Here is a 27,285-nt window from a genome sequence, read left to right on the forward strand (position 1 = left end):
GTTCAAGTTAAAATATTCTAAAACTGCTGTTGACCAATGCAAAAAATAAAAATAAAAAATAGCAATGTAGTGCAAAAATTGTGAACGTTGCACTGTTCCACAGCATTTAATGTGACATCATTATGTAGCTTGCACTTTATTTCAGCACCCCAACTCAGACTGACTTCCTGCTCCAAACCAACTTTCATAATTTTATATATATATATATATATATATATATATATATATATATATATATATATATATATATATATATATATATATATATATATATATATATATATATATACGTATATATATTACATGGAAGTTAATTTAAAACGTATTATTTCTGTTAATGACTTATCATTAAACTATAAGTAAATCATGCTATCCGGACTATCTGATAATAAGATCATTGGTTGAGTAGTCTGACCCGGATCTGATCCACATTAATGTGTTTTGGAATATTGTTTTTGCTGGTAATGTTTGTTTGTTTGGCACTCTGCTTTTTCTTCCAAGTTCTCCCTAAGGCACATCTGTGCATCTGTGCAGCTCAACCTTCACACTTGTCCCTCAGAAGATGTTGAGGTAAGTTCCCCGACAGTGACGCGCAGCGTGGGTGGAGCTGTGCGCTCAGACGCGCCCGAGCAGCTCTTTGCTGTGTGATCGCACACATGAGGATGGAAAAACCCTCTCAGTGGGTCTGATTTTATGAATAATATATTTATTTCACCAAGAAGGGAATTATCCAACCCCCACCCTTCCCTCCTTGTAAATTTATGTTTTGTTGTTTTTGTTTTTTTTGTGTGTTTTTTTGCTTGTTTGTTTGTTTTCAGGGGGAAAAAAATGCTCAAATCAGGCACAAATATTTTTGCTTTTAAGCCATTTTTAATTGATAATTCTTCAGTATTTCGAAGAGGACGCCTGCTGATTTTCTGGGAGGAAACAAGGCGCAGTGCATAACTTACTTCATTGACTTATAATGATTCAAAATGAGACTTTCTAACTGGAGCGACGCGATCGGCTATGGGATCTATTTTACCGACGACTCCAACGCGTCTGTGTGGAATCAAACGAGCTGTAAGAACTTCAGTGTCGACTCGCAGATCGTCGGAGTGGGACTTTTTCTGTCCGTGTTTATTTTGGCGGCGATCGTTGGCAACATTCTGGTGATCCTCTCCGTGGTCTGCAACAAACACCTGCAGACTGTCACCAACTTCTTCATCGTGAATTTGGCCATAGCCGACCTGCTGCTCGGCGTCATCGTGCTGCCTTTCTCCGCGTCCTTGGAGGTTCTGGGCTGCTGGGTGTTCGGTCGTGTTTTCTGTAACATCTGGGCAGCGGTGGACGTTCTGTGCTGCACAGCGTCCATCCTCAGCCTCTGCATCATCTCCATCGACCGCTACATCGGGGTCAGACACTGCCTGAAATACCCCAGCATCATGACCGAGAGGAAAGCGGCAGCGATTTTAGTGCTGGTGTGGCTTCTGTCCACGATCATCTCCGTGGGGCCGCTGCTCGGGTGGAAGGAACCCCCGCCTGTGGACGACAGCATCTGTCGGATCACGGAGGAGCCCGGATATGCGATCTTCTCCTCCCTTTTCTCCTTCTATCTCCCGCTCCTCGTCATTCTCTTCATGTATTTTCGGGTCTACGTGGTTGCCCGCAGAACTACTAAGAGTTTGGAAGCGGGCGTCAAACGAGAGAGAAGTAAGTCCGTGGAAGTGGTTCTGCGGATCCACTGCCGCAACGCGCCGGACGAAGCGCGTGCGTCCAGCTCCAAAAGCAACAAAACGCACCCGTTCAGAAGTTCACTTTCTGTGCGTTTAATGAAGTTCTCCAGAGAGAAAAAAGCTGCTAAAACCCTCGCCGTCGTTGTGGGGATGTTCATCCTGTGCTGGTTGCCCTTTTTCTTCTTTCTGCCGATGGGTATGTGTTTTATTTCATTTTTATATTTGCTGTAAATCAGTTGAAAATGTGCATGTAGGGGAGACCGGTACAGCTGTAACACGAGTCAGCAGGGAGAGCTGCTCCACCAACCATCTGTAAGACAGCCCAGAGCACGATATACATGTATGGAACATGAAATATGACAAATATGAACAACGGCATCATGAAATAAAAGCAACAAAATTACATAAATTATTAACAGCCAAGTTAAATAGGATTATATCACTAAAGTAAGACCCTTTGGCTGCTCCCTTATTGTTTTTTTTTTGTTTTTTTCTTTTTTCAGGCAACGTGTAAGATTACATGTAAATATGCAGTGACTTTTCTAAGTAAAATTGTAACTTTAAGTGTAGGTATGTTTTTAAGCAAATTGTAAATCTTGTTGCACACAATGGAGACACTCAGCTCATACTAACATTAGCCAGTAATCATTACGTCATGTTACACCAGCAAGTTTTCATACTAACAATCCATTAGCCACACACACACACACACACACACACACACACACACACACACACACACACACACACACACACACACACACACACACAACACACACACACAGTGGCTTGCAAAAGTTCAGTTCATGCAGACAGGCCTTGGTATTTTCACACATTTTAATTTGATATGGTATTCAAATACAAAAAGTAAATCAGGTTTCTCAATATAAAAAAAAATTCTATAATTATCTTCCTTAGACTCAAACTGCAAACAAATCTCTACAACCTGATATAAATTAATTAAAACTATAAAAGCCAGGATGATGGGTTGCATAAGTAATCAGCTCCTTTGGTATAATACCTGTAAATAATCAGTTTAATTGCCAGTTTTCCGAGTCACTGAATATGTCTTGAACATCAATTATGAAGAAATACAAACAATATGGCACTCTATGGTAAATCTGTGTGGAGTAGACAGTTCTCAAAAACTGAGTGACTGTGCAAGAAGGAGAAGAGTGAGGAAGCCACCAAGACACCCAGACAACCCAGAAAAAGTTTAGGCTTCTGTGGCTGTGATTGGAGAAATTGTGCACTGTGCAAATTCCACGCTTTGTATCTCCAGTTGTATAGCTTCATGATGAAGTGGTATAGATGAGGGTCTTCTTTCACTAAAGCATCAAATCTAGGCTTGCATCTCAGATGTACCTTCTGGCAAATTGTAAGTGAACTTTCAGATCTTTTTAAGAAAATCCTCCTCTGCTCCACTTCATTATGAATCTGTATAACTGGGGATATAAAATCCAAAACTTGCACTGTGCAAACCAATAACTTCTTCTGGGTTGTCTTGGTGTCTTGGTGGCTTTACTCACTCTTCTCCTTCTTGCACAGTCACTCAGTTTTTGAGAAGTGTCTACTCCACACAGATTTACCATAGATTTACCATACCCATACTGTTTTTTGTTTTTTTTTTTTAGAAATGATGTAAATAAACTCCAAGACATATTCAGTGACTTGGAAATGTTCCTGCATCCATCCCGTGACTCATCTGAAGAAAACTGTCAATAAAACTAATTATTTACAGGTATTATACCAAAGGGGCCCATTACTTATGCAACCCATCATCTTGGCTTTATATTTTTAATAAATTTATATCGGGTTGTAGATATTTACTTTCAGTTTGAGTTTAAGGAAGATAATTTTATTTATTTATTTATTTATTTATTTATTTTATATTGAGAAGCCTGGTTTACTTTTTGTATTTGAAATGCCATAAACAAATTAAAATATGTGAAATACCAAGGGGCTGAACAGTGGCGGTCCTAGAGTGATTTACTCCCCGGGCGAAACCCTCTGCGTGCCCCCCCCCCCCCCCCCGCACACACTAACATGGCCACCACCTCCGCCCAGAACTTCGTCCAGAACACCCACAATCCCACAAATTAACTCACAGCAGCTATTTTCAAGAACAAATTTCCGGTTTTAATGACTACTGCAATAACAAACACAAAGAAATTGGCACAGTCTAATGTGTCATCATCCATGGACTTATCTGCAATGATCATCTGAAAAGTTTGCAGGAGGGCATCATAATTGTTTGCCCCACTGCTCACTATCCGTGATGTGAAATTCCATCGAGTAGGAGCATTTCTGGGCAACCTTGAGCAGCCTGCAGACTCAAGAAAAGACATCCTCTTTGTGGATTTTGAGAAAAATGTGGCAAACAGAGAGTGATGCAAAAAACATTCTGCACTCAGATAAGCATTTAGCCCCCTGAGACAGAACCAGATTCAGTCTGTGTGCATAGCAATGCACAAACATTGCACTGGGGGCTATTGCTTTAACTTTGGCCTGCAAACCATTGAGAGCTGAAGCCATGACAGCAGCCATGGCTTCTTCGTAAGGAAGACTATCAAATGGCTTCGCCAAAATCCGATCCACAACATTCAAATTGTCTGCCATTATGTGCAGCTTGCAACCTAGCTAGCTCGCTAGCTGGGACTGGCGCGAGACTAGTGTGAAGTGTGTCCGCCTGTGAGTGCTTTGTGACGGTGGAGGACCTCAGCAGCACCCGCTGCTCGATAGGGACAGAAACTGCGATAGAAGTCAGAAAGAGTGATAGAAGAGAAGTCAGTCTCCAAACACAAGCAGCTACAAAAAAACCCACCAGAAATAGAAACTCGATTTGTCGCTAGTCGTTTTTAACAAAGAAAATGCCGCTAAGAGGATTAGGAAAGTCTCCGGTTCAACTCAGAAAAGAATGAAAATGCTCCCACGGATGTTTACACCAAAAGATCGCTGATTCGCTCATTTCGCTGTCAATCAAAAAGGGATTCAGCCTCAGGCAGATCATCCAATCATCATGCAGCAGCTGAGCGTCCGGGCCGGCCGAGGCCAGCCCACTACCCCATAGACCCCCAGACACTTTGAGCGTCCGATGGGCAGGACAAAGCCCAGCATTTATCCAGTGACTCGTCTCGTTTCGCTGAATGCTTTGTGTTGCTATTAAAGTCTGTGGACCGTTTGCGGGAATGAGTGAGGGGAAAGCCGCATCGTTACCAGTGATAAGAAGCTGATTCTGAACAAAGGTTGAGCGCGTTGTAACCACGAACCCCCCCGTCAGGACAACCCCCCCCACCCCGTTTTTTTTTTTTTGACCTTTTTTTTTTCCCCGCACGGTCGTGCCCCCCCCCCCGCGATCCCGGCCCACCTCCAGGACTGCCCCTGGGGCTGAATACGTTTACAAGCCACTGTATATAAAATGTCACTTAACCCATTGCTCTCCAGTGGATTTGGGGCTCTGATAGACAGATGACATCACACTTCCACTGGCAACATAAAGAGCCGCTATCAGCAGAGCGAATTTCTCTATTGCAAAACATATACGTGCCCTGGGGGAGCCTGATTTGAGTGGGTTTTGCAGAGATCTGAACACAAATGTGGCTAGAATCTGGCTAGCTCGGGAATCATGTCTTCACACTTCCTCACTACATTCGTGCGCTAACAGCATCCTCTCCACTTTGGTGGCATTCACTGCAACTGCAACAGCGAGGACAGCAAATAACCTTCTTTTTCTGTAGCACCTTCTCACCAAGAGAATCCACAGAGTGTGCTCTGACATCCAGATAAAAATGCACACAGGCAATTTGTCTTTTTCTTCAGTTTGGCCTTGGCTTTATGAACTGCTGTGCTTTATGTTTCTGTGTTGGCAATTGTTCTCTCTCCCCTTGTGCTGTATTCACACCTCGCACTGGAGCTTTGGCCAATCAAAAGCCTGACGCATTGGACAACCACAGGATATGAGCACATGAGTATTATAGAAGTAACAAAAGTACATGACAAAATAGTTAACAAATGTGAAAGAAAGCTGTCTGATGTCCACTCAAAGTTTTGAGCACACACAAAGCTTTCCACTGAACTTGCATTGTTACATCAACAGAGAAGGAATGCATTTAACAAATGAGAAAAGGCCTTGTACAAAAAAATGGGCATGAATGAATATCATAATTTCGTGTTACTCTTATGTGTCCTTAATCTGTCATAGTGTGACAGACATTTCAGAGTATACACACAAAGGTGTCAAGAGTTTTGGGCCCTGGTGCTTCCAGTCTTATGGCGTGGCTGTGGCAGCTGCACAGTAAACTTTGCAGAGTAAAATTTACTCTGCTGGGATAACATTTGGTCCCAGTCCAAATACATATAAATATACTCTATCACAGTGCTAAATCAACTCTTATTATAGTAGAAACACTTGATTTGACAAGATGGTAGAGCTGATTTCACTCTGTAATAGAGTGTATTTTAGACACCAGGATTTTATGACACCAGGACGATGCAGTTAACTTAAAAATACATGCCACGGAGTGTTTCTGAACTGTAGTAACAAGTATTGGAACAGGGTTTTTCACACATTTGAATTTGTTTATGCCATTTCAAATACAAATAAATAAATAAATCTAAAGTTATCTTCCTTAAACTCAAACTTAAAGCAAATGTCTACAACTTGATATGACTTAATTAAAAATATAAAATACCACTTCCTGATGAAGTGGTGTAGAGGAGGATTTTCTTAAAAAGAAGACACAAACATTTAGCTACAATTTGCCAGAACGTACATCTGAGATGCAAGCCTAGATTTGTTTTGAAGAAAGAAACTTTTGTATTTCTTCATAATTGATGTAAATAAAGTCAAAGACATATTCAGTGACTTAGAAATGTTCATTTCCATACCCTGACTTGTCTGAAGAAAACAGGCAATAAAACTGATTATTATTTACAGGTATCATCAAGTTTTAGAGATTTGCTTTTAGTTTGAGTTTGAGGAAAATAATTTTAGACATTTTTATTCTTTATATTTTTTGTATTTCTTGTATTTGCAATGGCATAAAGAAATTAAAATGTGTGAAATACCAAGTGTTCCAATACCTTTGGAGGGCATTGTATCTGAACGTTATGAGTGCAAAATGAATGTGGTATTATTACAATTTTTCTTTAAGAATGCTTAATTTTCACTGTTGCTGCACTTTGCGTGAAATCATAGTCATATCATATATCATATTGATATGACAATATTGAGGCCCCCTTCACACATAACACGAAAGCTGCAGAAATGGGAAGAAAATCTGCGAATCAAACATGAAATGGGGAACCACAAAACATTCCACCTGCTGTCATGAAGGATGCATGGACACAAAGGTGTGCATGACACACCGGCGATGGTTTCGTGTACACTCCTGCGCGCACATGAACACAGTGCGAGCAGCTGTAACATGTTGCACCACATCGCGCCTCTGCTGTGGAAGAAAAAATAAATAAAAACCACACACCATAAAAACACCGCATTTTATTGAATCTCTCAAGTGGACAACCGCATGTTCTCCTTGAATTGCTGGCTGTCTGAGTGGTGTCCAAAAAAATGAGGTGCACTGTAGCCAGGCTGACAAAGAGTCAGAGCTCTATTGGGCCGAGTATTCCTTTAACTAGTAATGACTTCATGACTTTCTTTGCAAATAAAATTTTAACTATTAGAGAAAAAATTATTCATAACCATCCCAAAGACATATCTTTATGTTCGGCTGCTTTCAGTAATGCTGGTATTTGGTTAGACTCTTTCTCTCCGATTGTTCTGTCTGAGTTATTTTCATTAGTCACTTCCTCCAAACCATCAACATGTCTATTAGACCCCATTCCTACCAGGCTGCTCAAGGAAGCCCTACCATTAATTAATGCTTCGATCTTAAATATGATCAATCTATCTTTGTTAGTTGGCTATGTACCACAGGCTTTTAAGGTGGCAGTAATTAAACCATTACTTAAAAAGCCATCACTTGACCCAGCTATCTTAGCTAATTATAGGCCAATCTTCAACCTTCCTTTTCTCTCAAAAATTCTTGAAAGGGTAGTTGTAAAACAGCTAACTGATCATCTGCAGAGGAATGGTCTATTTAAAGAGTTTCAGTCAGGTTTCAGAATTCATCATAGTACAGAAACAGCATTAGTGAAGGTTACAAATGATCTTCTTATGGCCTCAGACAGTGGACCCATCTCTGTGCTCATCCTGTTAGACCTCAGTGCAGCTTTTGATACTGTTGACCATAAAATTTTATTACAGATATTAGAGCATGCCATAGGTATTAAAGGCACTGCGCTGCAGTGGTTTGAATCATATTTATCTAATAGATTACAGTTTGTTCATGTAAATGGGGAGTCTTCTTCACGGACTAAGGTTAATTATGGAGTTCCACAAGGTTCTGTGCTAGGACCGATTTTATTCACTTTATACATGCTTCCCTTAGGCAGTATTATTAGAAAGCTTTGCTTAAATTTTCATTGTTACGCAGATGATACCCAGCTTTATCTATCCATGAAGCCAGAGGACACACACCAATTAGCTAAACTGCAGGAATGTCTTTCAGACATAAAGATATGGATGACCTCTAATTTCCTGCTTTTAAATTCAGATAAAACTGAAGTTATTGTACTTGGCCCCACAAATCTTAGAAACATGGTGTCTAACCAGATCCTTACTCTGGATGGCATTACCCTGACCTCCAGTAATAATGTGAGAAATCTTGGAGTCATTTTTGATCAGGTTATGTCCTTCAATGCGCATATTAAGCAAATATGTAGGACTGCTTTTTTGCATTTGCGCAATATCTCTAAAATTAGAAAGGTCTTGTCTCAGAGTAATGCTGAAAAGCTAATTCATGCATTTATTTCTTCTAGGCTGGACTATTGTAATTCATTATTATCAGGTTGTCCTAAAAGTTCCCTGAAAAGCCTTCAGTTAATTCAAAATGCTGCAGCTAGAGTACTGACAGGTACTAGAAGGAGAGAGCATATTTCACCCATATTGGCTTCTCTTCATTGGCTCCCTGTTAATTCCAGAATAGAATTTAAAATTCTTCTTCTTACTTATAAGGTTTTGAATAATCATGTCCCATCTTATCTTAGGGACCTCATAGTACCATATCACCCCAATAGAGCGCTTAGCTCTCAGACTGCAGGCTTACTTGTAGTTCCTAGGGTTTTTAAGAGTAGAATGGGAGGCAGAGCCTTCAGCTTTCAGGCTCCTTTCCTGTGGAACCAGTCCCAATTTGGATCAGGGAGACAGACACCCTCTCTACTTTTAAGATTAGGCTTAAAACTTTCCTTTTTGCTAAAGCTTATAGTTAGGGCTGGATCAGGTGACCCTAAGCCATCCCTTAGTTATGCTGCTATAGACTTAGACTGCTGGGGGGTTCCCATGATGCACTGAGTGTTTCTTTCTCTTTTTGCTCTGTATGCACCACTCTGCATTTAATCATTAGAGATTGAGTTCTGCTCCCCTCCACAGCATGTCTTTTTCCTGGTTCTCTCCATCAGCCCCAACCAGTCCCAGCAGAAGACTGCCCCTCCCTGAACCTGGTTCTGCTGGAGGTTTCTTCCTGTTAAAAGGGAATTTTTCCTTCCCACTGTTGCCAAGTGCTTGCTCACAGGGGGTCGTTTTGACCGTTGGGGTTTTTCCGTAATTATTGTATGGCCTTGCCTTAGAATATAAGGCGCCTTGGGGCAACTGTTTGTTGTGATTTGGCGCTATATAAATAAAATTGATTGATTGATTGATTAATTGATTGATTGATTGATTGATTGATTGATTGATTGAAAACATGGTATGTGTTCCCCAGCTGTGACATCCAGGAGCAGAGATCTCAATAGCAGCTGCTGTTGGCAGCCAGTCATGCCCCCTTATTCGTTCAGTGCCTAGACCAATGTGTCACTCCATTCTGTGTTATGTGATCAGTCATTCCATCCATCCATCCATCCATCCATGCATCCATCCATCCATCCACTCACCCATCCATTTTCTTCCGCTTTATCCGGAGTCGGGTTGCGGGGACGGCAGCTCAAGCAAATCCGCCCAGACCTCCCGATCCACACATACCTCCCCCAGCAAATCTGGGGGAACCCCAAGGCATTCCCAATTCAGCCGAGAGACATAGTCCCTCTCCAGCATGTCCTGGGTCTTCCCCGGGGCCTCCTCCCGATGGGATGTGCCCGGAACACCTCTCCAGCGAGGCGTCCAGGGGGCATCTAGAAAAGATGCTCAAGCCACCTCAGCTGGCTCCTTTCGATATGGAGGAGCAGCGGCTCGACTTTGAGCTCCTCCCGAGTGACTGGGCTCCTCACCCTATCTATAAGGGAGCGCCCAGCCACCCTGCGGAGGAAACTCATCTCGGCCGCTTGTACTCGCGATCTCATTCTTTCGGTCATGAGCCAAATCTCATGACCATAGGTGAGGGTCGGAATGTAGATTGATCAGTAAATCCAGAGCTTTGCTCCCCTACTCAGCTCTCTCTTCACCATGACGGTCCGATACAGCGACCGCATCACTGCAGATGCTGCACTGATCCATCTGTCGATCTAATGCTCCATCCGCCCCTCACTCGTGAACAAGACCCCGAGATACTTAAACTCCTCCACTTGAGGCAAGGACACTCCACTGACCTGAAGAGGGCAAGGCACCTTTTTCCGGTCGAGAACCATGGCCTCAGATTTGGAGGTGCTGATTTTCATCCCGGATGCCTCACACTCGGCTGCAAACCACCCCAGTGCACACTGAAGGTCCTGATTTGACGAAGCCAACAGAACCACATCGTCCACCAACAGCAGAGATGAGATTCTGTGGTTCCCAAACCATTCCCCCTCTACACCCTGGCTGTGCCTAGAAATTCTGTCCATAAAGATAATGAACAGAACCGGTGACAAAGGGCAGCCCTGGCGGAGGCCAACGTGCACTGGAAACAGGTTTGACTTACTACCGGCAATGCAAACCAAGCTCCTGCTGTGGTCGTACAGGGACTGGATAGCCTTTAGCAAAGGATCCCAGGCCCCATACAACCGGAGCACCCCCCACAGGGTGCCCCGATGGACATGGTCGAATGTCTTCTCCAGATCCAGTGGACTGGTTGGATGAATTCCCATGATCCCTCGAGCACCCGATGGAGTGTGTAGAGCCTGTCCAGTGTGCCGCGACCAGGACGAAAACCACACTGCTCCTCCTGAATCCGAGATTCGACTATCGGTCAAATTCTCCTCTCCAGTACTCTGGAATAGACCTTACCGGGGAGGCTGAGGAGTGTGATCCACCTGTAGTTGCAACACACCCTCCGGTCCCCCTTCTTAAACAGAGGGACCACCACCCCGGTCTGCCAATCCAGAGGCACTGTCCCCGACTGCCACGCAATGTTGCAGAGGCGTGTCAACCAAGACAGTCCCACAACATCCAGAGACTTAAGGTACTCAGGACGGATTTCATCCACCTCAGTAGCCTTGCTACCGAGGAGCGTTCTAACCACCTCGGTGACTTCAGCCTGGGTAATGGACGAGTCCGCCTCTGAATCCCCAGTCTCTGCTTCCTCTTCGGAAGACGTGATGATGGGATTGAGGAGATCCTCGAAGTATTCCTTCCACCGCCCGACAACATCCCCAGTCACAGTCAACAGCTCCCCACCCGCACCGTAGACAGTGCTGGTGGAGAGCTGCTTCCGCCTCCTGAGGCGTCGGACCGTTTGCCAGATTTCTTCGAGGCTGACCGATAGTCCTCCTCCATGGCCTCCCCGAACTCCTCCCAGACCTGGGTTTTTGCCTCTGCAACCACACGGGCTGCAGCATGCTTGGCCTGCCGGTACCTGTCAGCTGCCTCCGGGGTCCCACTTACCAACAAAGACAAGTAGGACTCCTTCTTCAGCTTGACGGCATCCCTTACTTCTGGCGTCCACCACCAGGTTCAGGGATTGCCGCCGCGACAGGCATCAGAGACCTTGTGACCGCAGCTACGAGCAGCTGCATCGACAATGGAGGTGGAGAACATGGTCCACTCAGACTCCATGCCACCACCCTCCCCCGGGATCTGGGCGAAGCGCTCCCAGAGGTGGGAGTTGAAGACCTCGCTGACACAGGGTTCCGCCAGTTGTTCCCAGCAGACCCTCATGATACGTTTGGGCCTGCCAGGTCTGACCGGCTTCCTCCCCTCCCAGCGGATTCAACTCACCACCAGGTGGTGATTGGTCGACAGCTCAGCCCCTCTCTTCGCCCAAGTGTCCGAGACACATGGCCGAAGGTCAGATGATACGACTGCAAAGTCGATCATCGACCTCCAGCTCAGTGTGTCGTGGTGCCACGTGCACATATGGACACCCTTGTGCTTGAACGTGGTGTTTGTGATGGACAAACTGTGACTGGCACAGAAGTCCAACAAGTGAACACCACTCGGGTTCAGATCAGGGAGGCCGTGCTTCCCGATCACCCCCCTCCAGGTCTCACTGTCGCCACCCACGTGGGCGTTGATATCCCCCAGGAGAACAATGGAGTCCCCAGTCGGAGCAATATCTAGTACCCCTCCCAGGGACTCCAAGAAGGTCAGGTACTCTGCACTGCCACTCGGCCCGTAGGCTGAGACAACAGTGAGAGACCTGTCCCCGACCTGAAGGCATAGGGACGCGACCCTCTCATTCACCGGAGTGAACTCCAACACATGGCGACTGAGCTGGGGAGCAATAAGCAATGCTACCCCAGCTCTCTGTCTCTCCCCGTGGGCAACGCCAGAAAAGTGGAGCGTCTAGCCCCTCTCAAGGAGTCGTGTACCAGACCCCAATCTGTGCGCGGAGGTGAGCCTGACTATCTCTAGTTGGTATCTCTCAACCTCCCACACAATCTCAGGCTCCGTCCCCCCAGCAAGGTGACATTCCACATCCCAACAGCCAGGAGCTGTGAGTGTGGACCGGGCCACCGGGCAACCCGCCCTCTACTGCCACCTAATCCTCTCTGCACCCGACCCCCATGCCCCCCCCCCCCCGCAGGTGGTGAACCCACAGGAGGGCAGCCGGGCCCCGTGGGCTAAGGCCTGACCACCAGGCACTCGTGCGCGAGACCCAATACCAGGACTGGCTCCAGGGCGGGGCCCCAGCTCCGCCATACTGGGCGACGTCTCGGTCCTTGATTTTGTAATGGTCATGGGAGCTTCTGAACTGCCCTTAGTCTGACCCATCTGGTCATTTAATTCTCTTGCAAATGTTGTGCAAGATAAGGCTGATATGTAATGACTAAGTACTTGTACCATGATGTATTCCTATGATTTTTGGAAAGTAACTGTATTCTAAATACCCTCGAATAAAAAAGAACCTAAATATAGTTACTCAAAATGAGTACTCTGAATATGTATTCTAAATACATGTATTCCAAATACTCCCCAACACAGAGCTTAGGCATACATTTCTCAGTAAAATTTTAGATACAATGAAAGGTTGTCCTGGATATCTTTAAATATTCTGATGTATGAATAACATTTCTGTTTGTATTCCTTTAGGCAGTGGTGGGCACAGTTCAGATAATCCGATAACAGATAATTATCGAAGATAATGTTTTCATTATCGGATTAGCTTTTCAGATAAGTTTTAAAACCATTATCGGACCAATTATCTTCTGATAAATTTTGTTCCGATAACTTTCAGTCCAATAACATTTTTTTTTTGGTGGTGAAGTGAGTAAGGTTTAACAGTCAAAAAGGTTTGTAAAACGCTAAAATCATTCTTGGCTCCAGGCTGTCTGCAACAGTCAGGCTGAAGGAGCCCAGAAGGGGGAGGGCACATTCACTGTGCCTTCACTGCACGTGCGTCATTTCAGTGCTTCAGCAACAATTCATAGATTATTGCCTCGTTTCTGCTTAAAACTGCACTCCAGTCATCATCTATCTCAGCGACAGTTATCTGAAGCTTTTTGCTTTTTCCCTCAGCCCCAACCAGTCTCAGCAGAAGACTGCCCCTCCCTGAGCCTGGTTCTGCTGGAAGTTTCTTCCTGTTAAAAGGGAGTTTTTCCTTCCCACTGTTGCCAAGTGCTTGCTCACAGGGGGTCGTTTTGACCGTTGGGGTTTTTCATAATTATTGTATGGCCTTGCCTTACAATATGGAGCGCCTTGGGGCAACTGTTTGTTGTGATTTGGCGCTATATAAGAAAAAAGTTGATGGTTGATTGATATATATATATATATATATATATATATATATATATATATATATATATATATATATATATATATATCTATATATATCAATCAATCAATCAATCAATTTTTTTATATAGCGCCAAATCACAACAAACAGTTGCCCCAAGGCGCTTTATATTGTAAGGCAAGGCCATACAATAATTATGTAAAACCCCAACGGTCAAAACGACCCCCTGTGAGCAAGCACTTGGCTACAGTGGGAAGGAAAAACTCCCTTTTAACAGGAAGAAACCTCCAGCAGAACCAGGCTCAGGGAGGGGCAGTCTTCTGCTGGGACTGGTTGGGGCTGAGGGAGAGAACCAGGAAAAAGACATGCTGTGGAGGGGAGCAGAGATCGATCACTAATGATTAAATGCAGAGTGGTGCATACAGAGCAAAAAGAGAAAGAAACAGTGCATCATGGGAACCCCCCAGCAGTCTACGTCTATAGCAGCATAACTAAGGGATGGTTCAGGGTCACCTGATCCAGCCCTAACTATAAGCTTTAGCAAAAAGGAAAGTTTAAGCCTAATCTTAAAAGTAGAGAGGGTGTCTGTCTCCCTGATCTGAATTGGGAGCTGGTTCCACAGGAGAGGAGCCTGAAAGCTGAAGGCTCTGCCTCCCATTCTACTCTTACAAACCCTAGGAACTACAAGTAAGCCTGCAGTCTGAGAGCGAAGCGCTCTATTGGGGTGATATGGTACTACGAGGTCCCTAAGATAAGATGGGACCTGATTATTCAAAACCTTATAAGTAAGAAGAAGAATTTTAAATTCTATTCTAGAATTAACAGGAAGCCAATGAAGAGAGGCCAATATGGGTGAGATATGCTCTCTCCTTCTAGTCCCCGTTAGTACTCTAGCTGCAGCATTTTGAATTAACTGAAGGCTTTTTAGGAAACTTTTAGGACAACCTGATAATAATGAATTACAATAGTCCAGCCTAGAGGAAATAAATGCATGAATTAGTTTTTCAGCATCACTCTGAGACAAGACCTTTCTGATTTTAGAGATATTGCGTAAATGCAAAAAAGCAGTCCTACATATTTGTTTAATATGCGCTTTGAATGACATATCCTGATCAAAAATGACTCCAAGATTTCTCACAGTATTACTAGAGGTCAGGGTAATGCCATCCAGAGTAAGGATCTGGTTAGACACCATGTTTCTAAGATTTGTAGGGCCAAGTACAATAACTTCAGTTTTATCTGAGTTTAAAAGCAGGAAATTAGAGGCCATCCATGTCTTTATGTCTGTAAGACAATCCTGCAGTTTAGCTAATTGGTGTGTGTCCTCTGGCTTCATGGATAGATAAAGCTGGCTATCATCTGCGTAACAATGAAAATGTAAGCAATACCGTCTAATAATACTGCCTAAGGGAAGCATGTATAAAGTGAATAAAATTGGTCCTAGCACAGAACCTTGTGGAACTCCATAATTAACTTTAGTCTGTGAAGAAGATTCCCCATTTACATGAACAAATTGTAATCTATTAGACAAATATGATTCAAACCACCGCAGCGCAGTGCCTTTAATACCTATGGCATGCTCTAATCTCTGTAATAAAATTTTATGGTAAACAGTATCAAAAGCAGCACTGAGGTCTAACAGAACAAGCACAGAGATGAGTCCACTGTCCGAGGCCATAAGAAGATCATTTGTAACCTTCACTAATGCTGTTTCTGTACTATGATGAATTCTAAAACCTGACTGAAACTCTTCAAATAGACCATTCCTCTGCAGATGATCAGTTAGCTGTTTTACAACTACCCTTTCAAGAATTTTTGAGAGAAAAGGAAGGTTGGAGATTGGCCTATAATTAGCTAAGATAGCTGGGTCAAGTGATGGCTTTTTAAGCCTGTGGTACATAGCCAACTAACAAAGATAGATTGATCATATTTAAGATCGAAGCATTAAATAATGGTAGGGCTTCCTTGAGCAGCCTGGTAGGAATGGGGTCTAATAAACATGTTGATGGTTTGGATGAAGTAACTAATGAAAATAACTCAGACAGAACAATCGGAGAGAAAGAGTCTAACCAAATACCGGCATCACTGAAAGCAGCCAGTTGCAGCTGTCATCACGTTCGGGTGCATTTGTTTTCAAATTGTAATATTTTTTACATTTATTTTTGTTTATATATTAACAATCTAATGATTATTATATACAATTTTAGAGAAAGAGACAAAAAGAAATAGATCACTGTGCCAAGGAGGGAATCTCTTTTGGGTCAGTGACCCTATGGCCTTGTTTAGAGAAGTGTTTCATAAATGTTAAAACATTCATATATTGCAGTTTAGTTAAAAAATAAATTGAATTTTGTCTCTTATTGTTTTTGTCTATAAGCACATGCAATATCAATATCAGTGCTCAGATGACAGTAGCTTCTGGGAAAGGTGCAAGTTGCAATAAACTGTGATGCCAAGTGCTAAGGATACATGCTATCCAGTCACAGCAGATGAAACTTTTTTACTACTGAGCAAACATCATTGTTAGACTTTTTAGGTTCAATGATTCCACGGCATGTAGATGTTATGGCGTCAGTGGACCCCATGGCCTGCACCAGTGTTGCCAGATGTACGATAATTATCGTATTTGTACGATAGTTTTGCCCTCTGTACGATGTACGATCAATAATGGGAAAAAAATCCAAAATGTACGATAAGTTCAGTTGGTTGCCCAAACACGCATCTCTCTCTGACACCCAAGAATCATTTTGCAGGCGTTGCACTCAGGCGGCATCAAAGACACACCACACACAGGGCTGCTGCTAGCTTTGGCCGGCCCGGAACAAAGTCATTTGAAAGCCCACCCCCTCTCCATACAAAGTAATGCGTTCCCAATTCTCGGCCCTGCCCCTCCCTCCCTGGGCCCGAGACAACTGACCTGTAATGTAGACTGTTTTGGCTGCACATGCGCACATACGTAGCTTAGCCCACCCCCGTCACCATCACTACACACACACACACAACTTTTGAGCCTAGCAGCTAGTCTGGTAATTAACACGTTTGTGTCCCTTCACAGAAAAAAATCTTTCTAGTCTAGTAGTGCATTTGCTTGTGCATTAGTGTTCTTTTTGTGCAATAGTTTTCCCATTACTATAGGGATATTGTGAATTACTGTTTAAAAATATGACATAAAATTCTTTGGAAATAAAAAAAAAACGCTAAAATAGCTACGTTGTATGCGTTTTGTTTGTGTACGATAATTTCTCCCAAAATATGATAATTTTGAGGTTTTGGTATGATAGTTGCATATTTCCTATCTGGCAACACTGGTTTGCACTCTCTGAGTGCTTCTAGTTTTCAATGGGAGCTGCTATGAGCTACGCTCGCTTCCTGATAGTGAAGTTTGCTCTTTAACGTCTTTATTATTGTTCTTTACAACACTGTTTTCCTCTTTGTTCCAGACTAATATATATAATATGTCTGAAATTCGGATTGCGTTTATTAAATTCCACGCAGATTAAACGTAGTGTTGGGTATTTTCTCCTCCAAACATTTTTAAAACCTTTAACAAGACAAACAGAGTCAAGAAACACCAGTGAGACAGAAAGTCAAATATTACGCGCGGAGTGCGGCCAGGCTGTACACCAAGGCTACACTAAAGTCTGGCCTGCTTTTCCGCTCTTTTTATTAAGAGACGCCCTCATCACATAAACAAGAAACTTGTCCTAAGGGTGGGGGTAATGACGCAAGACAAGTTTCTTCCCATAACATAAACGCATACGTCAAGTGCAGCTGTAAGGAAGAACACTTCAGGTCAGCACATCTCGTTCGTCTGTTGCAGTTATCAGCTGTTTTGCATCTGCCTGGAACACTAAGCATCACAATCAGTCAAAATTCAACCTTCAGTTCTTTTACTCCCAGTCGTTAGCGGCTACGAAAACAAAGTTATGTTATAACAATAAGTACATCCAGTCCTTCATTCCCAGTTCAGATTGACCCCAGAGTGCTAAAACAAAATTGAATTCTCAGGATTGCATTAAGACAGGTGCAAAACAGCACATCTCCGTTCTCATGAGAAAGAAGACAAAGCTAAAACAAGGTTGAATACACGTACGTTCTCAGGGTGAAGTGCAAAACAGCACAACACCGTTCTCATGAGAAAGAAGACAAATGTACAAACGTTTAACAGTGATAACATATATACAAAATCTTTAACATTCCCCTCCTGTTTATCGCCTGTTAAACATACAGTAGGCATCACTCAGCTTAGCACTTCTTTTTGAGATTTTCACTAAGAGGTTCATCATGGTATGTTTTCTCTATAGGCTTACACCCCAGAGGTGATGTCATCATTGTCACCATCATCGGTGTCTGGGTCATCATACTTCCATTGGTCTGGGTACAGGTCAGGAGAGCCATCGTCCTCCTTGTCGTCATCTGTCCCCAGAAGTGGATATGATGCTGGACCCCCTCCTGGTCCTGGACTTATTGCTGTGGTTATCATTCTATTTACAAGGCCTCGGAGACATGGAATACAACAACATCCACACAATGTTAGAATTGCAGCAAATACTGCTATAGACACTAATAGTGAAGAAATCAAAGACCTCCATTTTCCCATCCCTTCCAGCCACCAATCCCAGCCTTCGGTGTTTACTCCACTGTGCTCTTTCATCTTCCTGTTCAACGTCCTCAGCCCGTCAATGGCTTGAGTGAGACTGCCGTCTGCAGCCGTGTTGTTGGGAATGAATGTGCAGCATTGTTCTCCGAACATGGCACAAACACCTCCTTTCTCTGCCAACAACATATCCAGAGCAATACGATTCTGGAAGGCCATAAGGGACGTGGCTTCTAACTGTGAATGGACAGCCTTAAATCCTTCCTCAGTCCAATTTCCTAATTTCTGTACATTGTAGTGGATGTAGTTTATTCTGTCCACGTTTTTATTAATTGAGCACCACCAACAGATGGAAGATTCGAATCCAGCTGCTATTTGATTAACCAGTTTATACTCGTCAGGCACTCCCCTGGGGACTCCTATTGCGTCAATATATGTTGGATTTCCCACTCCTTTCCAATCTCTTTTCACTCTATGTCTGGCTATGCCTTTCTGCCAATCTTCAGGAATAAGAGAGGCTGCATATGTCGTAACGTCTTCAGGGGTCATGGGTATGGCTTCAACTGGTAACAATAATGATATTAAGGCACAATAACCTGACACATTCCGTGGCAGTCTGTCAAAGATTCTGTTATCCCCACACCACCACCATACGTCACTCCTCCCGACAGGTTTGAATGTGGGAGTACTATGGACCACATTCTTACACCAGGCGGTGTGGTTAAGCTACCCAAGTCTTACTTGTCCCTGTCAAGTGTACACATGTATGGTTAGCATGCCCAACTTTGGTTGAGAATAAAGGTTTGATCTTAGTCAATTTGGTCACTGGATAGATCTTGTCCCACTTAAAACATTTGTTGTTTGCCGCAATGTATGTCTGTGTCATAGCAGTCAGTAGACAGTCTTTGGGTAATGCTGCCGGTATTACCTGTAATATAGGTCTGGGTCCCATACACACAACACAGTCCTTCTTTGCTGCTAGTCCTGCTTGTTCTGCCATTAAAAGCCAATTGTTATTTGTCCACTAATTCCTGTAGTTACTAGGAACCAGTCATCTGCCTTCATGTCTTTTGTGCCTTGTACAGACACCCCCTTTGACGTACTTAATTCGGTCAATATTGGTTGCTGTACTCTATCTGTTTCACAGAGGAAGAAATGGAAATACGGATCTTTCCCTTGTTTGTATACCCAAAGGAGGAACAACCAACAGTCTCCCTCTATATCAGGTGGGAATATGGTTCCTTTTTCTGTGGTATTCACCACTATAGACAGCTTATCATCTGTTTGATACATTTTGAGACTTTGACTCTGGTACTTAGCCCACTCGGTTTGTGCCCATCTTGGTGTCCATCTACTCCATTCATCGGCTACCAACGTTTCCCATCTCCTATCTTGTTGATCGTTGGTCATATACCATGAGAAACTATTTCCGTAATTAGTCCCTCTGTCACCATCCGGCATTCCATGGGTAAGAGCACTATATGGTACAGAGATGATCACAGAAGTATTTCTAGGAATGCAGGCCTGTACACCAAATCGGTATGCATTATTCCCATCACAGCTATGTACTGTGGCATTGATTATCGGACTGGGGTCTTTGTTACTTCTTTTTGGTCTCTGCAATCTGCGGATGTGATCCTTATTATCATGTCCCGTGCTCATGGCTTTTAATAATAATCCCAATTCAAAAAAGAAAAGTAGCATAACAAGGACTGTCCATGGGGTCCAGAAACCCCCTTTCTTTTTATCTTTTTCTTTCGCCATTTCTGCACACTACAGTACACCTATGTTCAGAACAGTGGCTTCTTAATGTCTTCTGCTAGCTTTCGTGTCTAACCTGGATCTTAACACCAAGCTCACACACTATTACTAGTCTTGTCCTACTGTTCTTACTGTTTGTCTGTGTCTGCAGAAATGACTTTCTTACAGTGAGTTAAATGAATCCATGTACTTCTTTCCCCAATTTTCAAAGCTGTGGGTGTTGTGAGTAGTACTTGATAGGGCCCTTCCCATTTAGGTGAATGCCAGTGTTTTCTCTTGATGCTTCTTATCAACACCCAGTCTCCAGGTACCACTTTAGGGTCCTCCTGTGGAGAAATGGGATCATCAGTGTTTGGAACTCTCCCTCGTTGTCCTTCTAACATTTTTCTCATGTAATCCGCCAAATTGGCTTCCTCAGGTACATCCCAAATTTGTCCATAATATGGCAATCGATATTTTCTGCCAAACAATGTTTCATACGGTGTCAACCCCATGGTACTAGTTATGTTTATATACATTTTTACCAAATCTACACAATGTGTCCATGGTCTGCCTGTTTCCTCCATTGTCTTTCTAAGTCTGTTTTTTACTGTTCCATTCATCCTTTCCACTAATCCGGCGCTTTGTGGATGATAAGCACAATGATTTTTGAGATTAACCTGTAGTGCTTCTCCTACGTATTGCACTATTGCATTAACAAAATGCGCTCCGTTATCTGAATAGACTGTTTCTGGTATTCCAAATCGTGGGATGATGTCTTTGCATAATGCTTTAGCCACTGTAAGTGAATCTGCATGTTTTGTAGGGAACAATTCTACCCATTTTGAGAAGGCATCAATTATGACTAAACAAAATTCCTTCCCTTCATGTTTACTCAGCTGTATATAATCCATATGAATCACTTGAAAGGGATATTGTGGTGTTGGAAATTTACCTCTTTGGGGTCTCAAATTGCCTTGTGAGTTGTGTTTTGCACATATCATGCATGCTCTACAATGCTGTTTTGCATATGCATCGAACCCATAAAGACAAAAAATAGATTGCAATTGCGATATCATACCCCCTGATGAGACATGCATCACGCCATGGCTCATAATAGCTGCCCATTTAAACATATTTTTTGGCAATATGGGTTTCTTTTGTGGTCATACGTACAAGTCATTTGCATACGTAGCGCCTTTAGCCATCCACATTTGTTTTCTCTGTCTGTTGCCTGCTGTTGCATGTCAGCAAGCAGTGTACGACCTATATACAAATCTGGAGTTGTTTCCTGTATAACAAAAATAGAAGAAGCTGCTGCTGCCTCTTTTGCTACTCTGTCAGCAAAATCATTTCCTTTTGAAACACTGTCAGAGCCTTTAGTGTGAGCCGCACATTTGCATATAGCAATTTGTTGAGGCAACTTCACAGCTTGCAGTAGGGCAGTTAGGAGAGTGGCATGAGTCACTGGCTTTCCAGATGATGTCACCATTCCACGCTCCTCCCACAGTTTTGCAAACACATGCACTGTGCTGAAAGCGTACTGGCTGTCTGTATAAATTGATACGGCCGTACCTTGAAACAGATAGCAAGCTGCAGTTAAAGCAACTAATTCAGCTGCTTGTGCTGAAAATGACGATGGCAATGAAGCAGAATCTAATACTTCTGAATTTGTGACGACAGCATATCCAGATTGCGTTTGTCCATAAGCATTTTTGGTGGAAGAACCATCCACATACACGATTGTACTGTTTGGGATGGGTGTGTCCCGGAGGTCTGGGCGTGCTTTTGTACAAACTGTTGCTACATCAAGACAATTGTGCGGCTCACCATCCTCAGGTAAAGGTATCAATGTGGAGGGATTCAATGTTGTACATCGCTCTATCGTAAGGTGTGGTTGTGATAATAGCAAGGACATGCACGAAAGATGTCTTGCTGGGGACAAAAGGCTCATGTTTGTCTGCAACAAAAGTGCAGAGACTGCATGTGGAACTTTCAATGTCAGCTGATGGAATAGAACAACATTACTGCTACTTTGAACAGCCATAGAGGCTGCAACAACAGCCTGTACGCATGGTGGTAAAGCACTTGCTACTGCATCCAATTTAGATGAGTAGTGGGCAACTGGCCTCAATTTTGAGCCATACACTTGAACCAAAACACTAGTCATGAACTTATTCTTACAATCAACTGTTTGAGTAAATGGTTTACTATAATCTGGTAGTGCCAAAACTGTGGATGACACTAATGTTTGTTTTACTTTTACAAAGGCTTCCTCAGCATCTTTGTTCCATTCCAACACGGTTGACATTGAAATATCATCTTTGTACATCAAATCAGAAAGTGGACTAGTCAACTCTGCATAGCAAGGAATCCATGCCCTGCAGTAATTTGTCAATCCAAGAAATGACATCATCTGCTTTTTGGTTTGTGGTTTTGGAGCGTGCAAAATTGCTTCCTTCCTATCAGACAGGATCGTGCGCCCTGTGGCTGATAACTCATGTCCTAAATATTTTACTTTATCCCTACACAACTGAACTTTGTTTCTACTCACTCTGTGGCCATTGTCAAATAAGAAACATAATAATGCTACTGTGTCAGTTATGCAGTTGTCCCGTGTGTCAGAGGCAATCAGAATGTCATCGACATACACTAATAGTTGGCTATCTGCCGGTGGAACGAAATTGGCTAAACATGCTGACATGACTTGAGAATAAATAGTTGGACTCTCTGCGTAACCCTGCGGTAATCTGGTGAATGTATATCGTTGTCCTTTAAAGGTAAAAGCAAACCAGAATTGACTATCTGGGTGTACTGGCACAGAGAAAAATGCATTACTTATGTCAATTACTGAGAAACTATTAGAATTTGGTCTCAGCGAATTTAACAAGGTATGTGGATCTGGGACACATGGTGCTCTTTTAATCACAGCAGCATTTACTGCCTGCAGATCTTGAATCATTCTCCACCCCACTGAGGGCGGAGCCTTTTTCACAGGAAATATGGGTGTGTTACATGGTGAATCTGGACATGGCACTATTACTCCTGCTGTTAACAAATCCTCTATTACTGGCCTGATTCCTTCAATTGCATCAGGTTTCAATGGATACTGTCTTACACATGGTCTGTATTCTGTTTTTGGTCTTATAACTACAGGTTGTGCATTTTTTATCAGTCCTACGTCTGAAGGACCTGTTGTCCACAATCCTGATGGTACAGAAGAGAGAAGATCATCTTCTTCAGGACTCAACTGAAACACTCAGGATTGTGAAGTGGACACATCAATGTGTGTTCCAGCTGTCAGCACCAATGAGACATTAACTGGCACTTTATACAATTTAGTTGATGGACTGAACTCCGTTCGTGGTCCAACTCTGCTCCAATCAGAGGCTGACAAAGCTGTTATGACTGTCAGTCCCAATTCTTGCCATTCTGTCAAATATGGCTTACAAAGTGACATATGTAATGGCATACCTGTGAATCTCAATTTTGATACATCTTCAGAGGCGCCTGTTACTGTTATGACAGCTGTTGAGTTGCCATCATGAATCAAATCGGTCATTGTCAGTTTCACAGGTGAAACATTTTTCAATTTAGTTTCATAGTCACCATCCGGACCTGGAGGATCTTTATGCCACATTGTGACATGCAGGTCAGGTGGTGACATCTGTTGTTCAGGATGTTTTAGTAGGGCTGTCGCTTGCAAGATGACATCTTTACCCCATCCTGCAGCATCTTCTTCTGAGATGTCAAATGTATAGTAATAATGGAATGTGGGGTCAGCGCTTTCTTCTCTTACCATGTTAACGCCTCCTGTGCGTTCAACAACTAATTTCCCTTGTTTCACAATTATGGACAAGCCCAATGCAGTCAATCCGTCTCGTCCTAGGAGGTTAACTGGACATTGTGGCATGCTCAACACTGACATAGTACACGTCAGGCCAAATGGATCTGTCAACGTTATGGGTTTGGTGATAGGGACGTCTGATGGTTGGCCATTTGCAGAGCGAACCCTAAAGATTTCGTTGCTTAATTGATGGACAGGTATGTTGTCATTACATGTGGTTCTACATGCTCCTGTATCACAAAGGAATGTCACTGGTCGTCCATTTACCAACAAAGTCACTTCTGGTTTTGGTACCGGATTTCCCAGCAAGGCACACAGATCCATATCACAATCAGACTGCCTATCTGATGTGGAATCATGGATTATGGATTCTAGTCATTGTGGATACTGTGGCTGCGGAGGATTATTCCGTTGTGGAATTCCTCCTGCTGCTCCCTCAGTAGGTGGATTCGGAAAATTTCTATACATATGTCCCTCTCTTCCACAGTTCCAACAAATCAGGGGACCACGTGGTGGCCCTCCCTGTCTGGGCTGCTGTTGTGGTTGCCATGGTCCTTGACGTTGTGGCTGTCCACCTTGTCTATTTTGCCATGGCTTTTTGGGGCGTTTGCACTGCTTCTGCTGTCTTAAGTTACCCTGCTGGTAATATATTTCATCATCTCCATGTGCTACATACACTCCTTTGTCGCTGTTTCTTGTCTTTTTCTGCTTTAAGACTTCTTCTGCATGACAGCAGTGTGTATGTGTGTCTTCCAATGTGCCTGTAGGCAATCCAATCCAATGTTTCTGTATCCAAGCTTTTATATCCTTATTGGAATGTTGGATCAGAGCGTTTTTCAATTGTTGTTCATACACAGGTGTTTCTGGCAATATGCCACTATGGACCCTAAACACATTCTCAAATCTGCACCTAAACTCTGTCCATGGCTCTCCTTCTTTCTGAGTTGTCCTGGTAATTTCAGTATAGTTTATCTTTGGTCCTAACACTCCTTTTGCACGTGTAATCATAGCTTCCACTCTTGTTTTCAAGACTAGATCATCATGTGTCAGTGGTACGCCTTGTTGATCTGCAGGATTCCAGTCTCCACGTACCTGACTCCATTTAGGGCCACATGCTTTCATCCACACCTGTTGGACTTCAGGTCCATTAAGGTGGTAAGATGTTCTAATGTTTTCTATATCCTGCATAAATCCCTCAATGTCGACACGTGGCGATGGTATCATGTCGACTGCTGCTTTGATATCATCAGCATTCCATGTCCGATAAACGAGCATGGTTGGTAGCTGTCCTGCTGTTTCTGCACGAGGATTTGGTACTTCTATCATAGGATAGGCACCTCCCTGATCACTATGTTCCACCATGGGAGGGGCTGTAGGCACTTTTGCTTGACTGCGTGTTTGTGGTTTTTCTGGTTTTTCTCTTTTTACCTTAGGTTTTACTGCCAAATCATACTGTGGTGGCGATACATCGTCATCCTCTGGTAGAGGAGATAAAGGTCTCTTTGCCACCGACGGTCCAGCCGGCGGTGGTTGTTGAGGCTGTTCTGGTTCTCTGTGCTGAATTATCACATCTTCTTCTGCCTTACCTACAGCTTTCTTTTTTCTTGCTTTCTCTAATCGTCGCTTCTCTGCTCCCTACTGTCTGTTCTCTGCTTCTTCCTCCCAAAATGCCACTAAATCTGCCCCTACTTTCTGCATCTTTTTCTCATCACCTTTATGTTCCCGTTCTAACTCCTTCTTCAGCTTCTGTATACTGATCAGGTTCAGTCGTCCGTCAAAGTCATGTTTATTTATCCAGGTCTCCAATTTCTTTGTTGCTTTTGGATTTTTTGCCTCCATAAATTTCCAGTCGTCAGTTGATAAATTTTCCTTATTTTTAGACGTCTTACCCCCCATTTTTATTATCCCTTGTTATAATTTGGACTTCAGACGGGGGTACACCTAGGGTGTTCTAAATCTGAAGTTTTCACACTTTCTTTGGACGTGACAATTAATTTGCCGTCGTGTGGTTGATTCCTTTCACCTCCCCGTAGGAAGCGGAATCACTTGCCTCTGCTTCCACACGCACGGTTGTCACTAACGTTGTCCAAAGTATTACACACACACAGTTTTCACACAGTTATTTACACTTGCGCAAAACACTATTTACACATAGAAACACTCCTAATAATCGTACGCGCATTCTTATGTCAGGGGAGCTCGCCCTCCCGTGAAATTTAACTACTGTCCTGCATTAGGGGACTCCGCCGTCCCTGCCAAATTTAACTACTTTTTACAGTGCACATATTTCTACCCGGGATTTCCTTTACGTATTAAAACAGAGGAGTCCGTATCCTCCTTCCGGAATTTAACTACTTGCGTCCCTCGCAACCGTAGAGGAGTCCGCCCTCCTTACAGAGTTTAACTGTGTTTCATTAACAGACGATTCTGTATCATCGCTTACGGAGTTTAACTGTTTAATGTGATCACTTTTATCCCCTACCGGTACGCGTATATAAACAGAGGAGTCCGCACCCTCCTTACAGAGTTTAACTGCTTTGCATTAACAGACGATTCTGTATCATCGCTTGCGGAATTTAACTGTTTATGTGATCTGATCACCACTCACTCAGTACTGTTTACAAAGAAATTTTACTCACTGACTCGACTTCCTGTCTGTCTTCTTCGGGAAAATCTCGTCAACCAGACGATGCCAACGGTGGCCGACAATTGCAGACACGATCAATCGATCGGACCTTGGCCAAGGATTTACGTCTGGACTTGACGACCTCCGCTGGACACCTCCGGTATTGTTGAGATCCCGGACTGAGCCCCCAGTCAATGTTGGGTATTTTCTCCTCCAAACATTTTTAAAACCTTTAACAAGACAAACAGAGTCAAGAAACACCAGTGAGACAGAAAGTCAAATATTACGCGCGGAGTGCGGCCAGGCTGTACACCAAGGCTACACTAAAGTCTGGCCTGCTTTTCCGCTCTTTTTATTAAGAGACGCCCTCATCACATAAACAAGAAACTTGTCCTAAGGGTGGGGGTAATGACGCAAGACAAGTTTCTTCCCATAACATAAACGCATACGTCAAGTGCAGCTGTAAGGAAGAACACTTCAGGTCAGCACATCTCGTTCGTCTGTTGCAGTTATCAGCTGTTTTGCATCTGCCTGGAACACTAAGCATCACAATCAGTCAAAATTCAACCTTCAGTTCTTTTACTCCCAGTCGTTAGCGGCTACGAAAACAAAGT

The 27,285-nt window shown here is 43.3% G+C and overlaps 1 protein-coding gene across 1 annotated transcript in view; it reads left to right on the forward strand.

Moving 5' to 3' along the window:
- The first annotated feature begins 675 nt into the window (after nucleotides 1–675).
- The window catches only part of adra1d (adrenoceptor alpha 1D), a 69,546-nt gene continuing 42,936 nt past the window's right edge, over nucleotides 676–27,285 (forward strand). The window contains exon 1 of the mRNA XM_034188860.1: nucleotides 676–1,911. Coding sequence (XP_034044751.1) covers nucleotides 975–1,911 — 937 coding nt within the window. The 5' untranslated portion in view covers nucleotides 676–974. The remainder of the gene's footprint in view (nucleotides 1,912–27,285) is intronic.

The sequence above is a fragment of the Thalassophryne amazonica genome, chromosome 15 (assembly GCF_902500255.1).
Source record: "Thalassophryne amazonica chromosome 15, fThaAma1.1, whole genome shotgun sequence".
Taxonomy (NCBI): Eukaryota; Metazoa; Chordata; class Actinopteri; order Batrachoidiformes; family Batrachoididae; genus Thalassophryne; species Thalassophryne amazonica.